This window comes from Rhagoletis zephyria, unplaced genomic scaffold (genome assembly GCF_001687245.7).
Source record: "Rhagoletis zephyria isolate East Lansing unplaced genomic scaffold, Rhagoletis_zephyria_1.1 Rzeph_scaffold_41539, whole genome shotgun sequence".
Taxonomy (NCBI): Eukaryota; Metazoa; Arthropoda; class Insecta; order Diptera; family Tephritidae; genus Rhagoletis; species Rhagoletis zephyria.
Genome location: NW_016198594.1, coordinates 1 through 2,703, shown reverse-complemented (window position 1 = coordinate 2,703; position 2,703 = coordinate 1). Strand labels below are relative to the sequence as shown.

Here is a 2,703-nt window from a genome sequence, read left to right as displayed (position 1 = left end):
AAATACCGCCGAATCGCGTCATTGGCAAGCAAAACATTTGGACAATTGTCGCGAATAATCACCAAGACACACCTATGACGGACATCGATTGGAATGAAATGGAGGGACTCTTCTGTCTGCAGTCCACCAGCGCACAAGGTTCGCCAAAATTGGGACGTGAGAGCAGCAGTAGCTCTGGCTATGATACGCTCGATCGGAAATCGAAGAAGGAAAGTACGGAAATAACGCTGTTGGATGGTAAACGCAGCCTGAACGTAAACATCTTTCTTAAGCAATTTCGAAGGTAAGACTTGTGTCTATAATATCACTGCAATGCATTTACTGGACGGTCAAAATTTATGTGAAAAATTTTTTCCGCTTCGAGTCGTTCATTTGCGTTTCATTCAGTTAACATATTTCTGACGCTTCTTTTAACCCAAGTCCTTAAAATAATGTTAATATTTTCAACCTAGTGACTGTGTTATTACGATTTTTCTGTATTCTCTCTTTTTCACTCACTTGCTTTCAGTTCTAATGAGGATATCATACAATTAATAAGAGATGGCGATCACGATGACATCGGCGCTGAGAAGCTGCGTGGTTTATTGAAAATACTTCCCGAAGTCGATGAATTAGATATGTTGAAAACTTTTAATGGCGACAAAAACCGTTTGGGTAATGCGGAAAAGTTTTTACTGCAGCTTTTGGAAGTTCCAAAGTGAGTATGGATATTAATTAATACGAAAGTAAATACATAAATAAAATCATGAACCCTTCCACTTGAATTTCAGTTACAAGCTACGTATCGAAAGTATGCTGCTGAAGGAGGAATTCGCTGCGAATATCAGCTACCTGGATCCATGCATCAACGCAATGATTTATGCTGGTGGAGGTAGGTCATAAGTACATATTTTATATGAAATGTCTTTATTTAAAGCTTTTTTTGATTTCATTTATTGTAAAAGTTAATTAGTATAAATACATATGTATAATATATGGATCCATCCATGCCTAATCGACCAAACGCACTATGGGCCAAATATGTGGCGAGCTTAGCTCAGTGGGTAGACCACGAGCTTTTAAATCCGAACTCGCTGGTTCATATCCCGGTGACCGCGGTTGAAGAAGTCTGATGAGGAGATGTGGTGATCTCCGAAATAGAAGCTATAACTTCTACCTACCATGTCTGTACATACAATATAGATATTAAAGAAAAATTAATATGGAGGTTCCTCTTTAGAGCAACAGAAGCCAAATCAACAATTTTTAGAATTTGTGAATGTCTGTCTCTCTGTCTCTCTGTATGTTTGTACGCGCATCACTCGAAAACTAATGCATAAATTCGAATTCAGTTTTCACCGATTGCATTGATAAAGGCCAAGCTTAAATTATAAGTTGCGTTCCAGATGCTTCACGATATTCACGAAATTCACGATTTGCAGGAACAGCTGTTTTCTCCATTAATAAACCTTATGGGAGGCGGGCACCTGGAACGACTTCCTGTAAAAACCTGCAAATCGTGAAGCATCTGGAACGCAACTGTAAAAAGCAAGAAATTAGAGAGTTGCCACCTGTTTGGAAATTACAGTTTAAATATTTGCTAGTTGTTGAATAGTTATACAGTTTTTAGCGAATTACGAATCTGAAGTCAGATTTTAAAAATTCAAACTGACGAATCCAATATGGCGGATAACTTAAAAAAATTTTTTTTTGTTAATCTTTCTATTGAGAGGTTTATGGGGAGCCGATTACGAATCTGAAGTCAGATTTGGATTATTCAAAATAGCGAGTCAAATATGGCGGATGATAATTATGAAAAAATTTTACCAGTTTATTCATAAATTCTAAAACTAGAGACCTAGCTCCTGAATTTGTTTAAATTATCAATAAGTGCAGTAACAAAATATGCTGATAATTTTTTTTTAACACATTTGAATAATAAAAACTACATTATCGCCACTGCTGTGTGTTCGTCTATAAACATGTACGATACATAGCGTATGAGTAACCTTTCTTTCTGGTCTTATCTATACATAGTATGTAGTGTAAAGTAGAGATGCCGTTTTTAAATCGATTAATCGAGCCCTTTCGATTAATCCATTAATCAATTTTAGACACTTTAATGAAGATTTTAAAACAATTTAACAGAAAAAGCACCACTTAAAAATTTTCAATGGAATTCATAATGCAAACGTAATTGTAAGTTTTTAGAAAGGTGGCAACCCCACCCCAAAACATTTTTTTATCGGTTTTTGTTTTTCTATAGAAATGGAAGTACGCTGTAAACCTTTTTAATAATTATAAATTTTCATATATCTGGCAACGCTGTTTTAATTTTTTTTTTCAAAAACTTTCTACGGAAAATACCAAGTAGAATGGAAGAAAATAGAATAAAGCCGTTAAGTTGTTAATACGTTTAAAGCTGTTAAAACTTCAAAAAATTCAAAATATGTGCTTTCTCGGATATTTTATAATTTTTGGACACCTGGTATTTTTCGAAATACAAATATTATTTTCTGATTTTTTTCACGTTTAAATGGCCCAGCAAAAATTTTGGCCACTTTTTCTGTCTTCTGACCCATTGTGCTTATTGTCGCACTTCGGCAGAATATTAGCTTTATTTCTCGGTATTGATCACTCTCCAACCATGCGCAAGTATGCCTAGGTTAAACACCATCAGCATCTCCATGATTTGTGCTGGACCTAAAAATTATTGTTTTCATT

At 35.1% G+C, this 2,703-nt stretch overlaps 1 protein-coding gene across 1 annotated transcript; it reads left to right on the top strand.

The window, feature by feature from the left end:
- Nucleotides 1-12: 12 nt before the first annotated feature.
- LOC108355027 (FH2 domain-containing protein 1-like) lies at nt 13-871 on the top strand (the record flags this gene model as incomplete). Its single annotated transcript, XM_017606201.1, has 3 exons — nt 13-283; nt 509-697; nt 771-871. Coding segments are annotated over exons 1-3 (499 nt in total), but the record flags the coding sequence as incomplete, so codon positions are not given.
- Between the last annotated feature and the right edge of the window lie 1,832 nt (nt 872-2,703).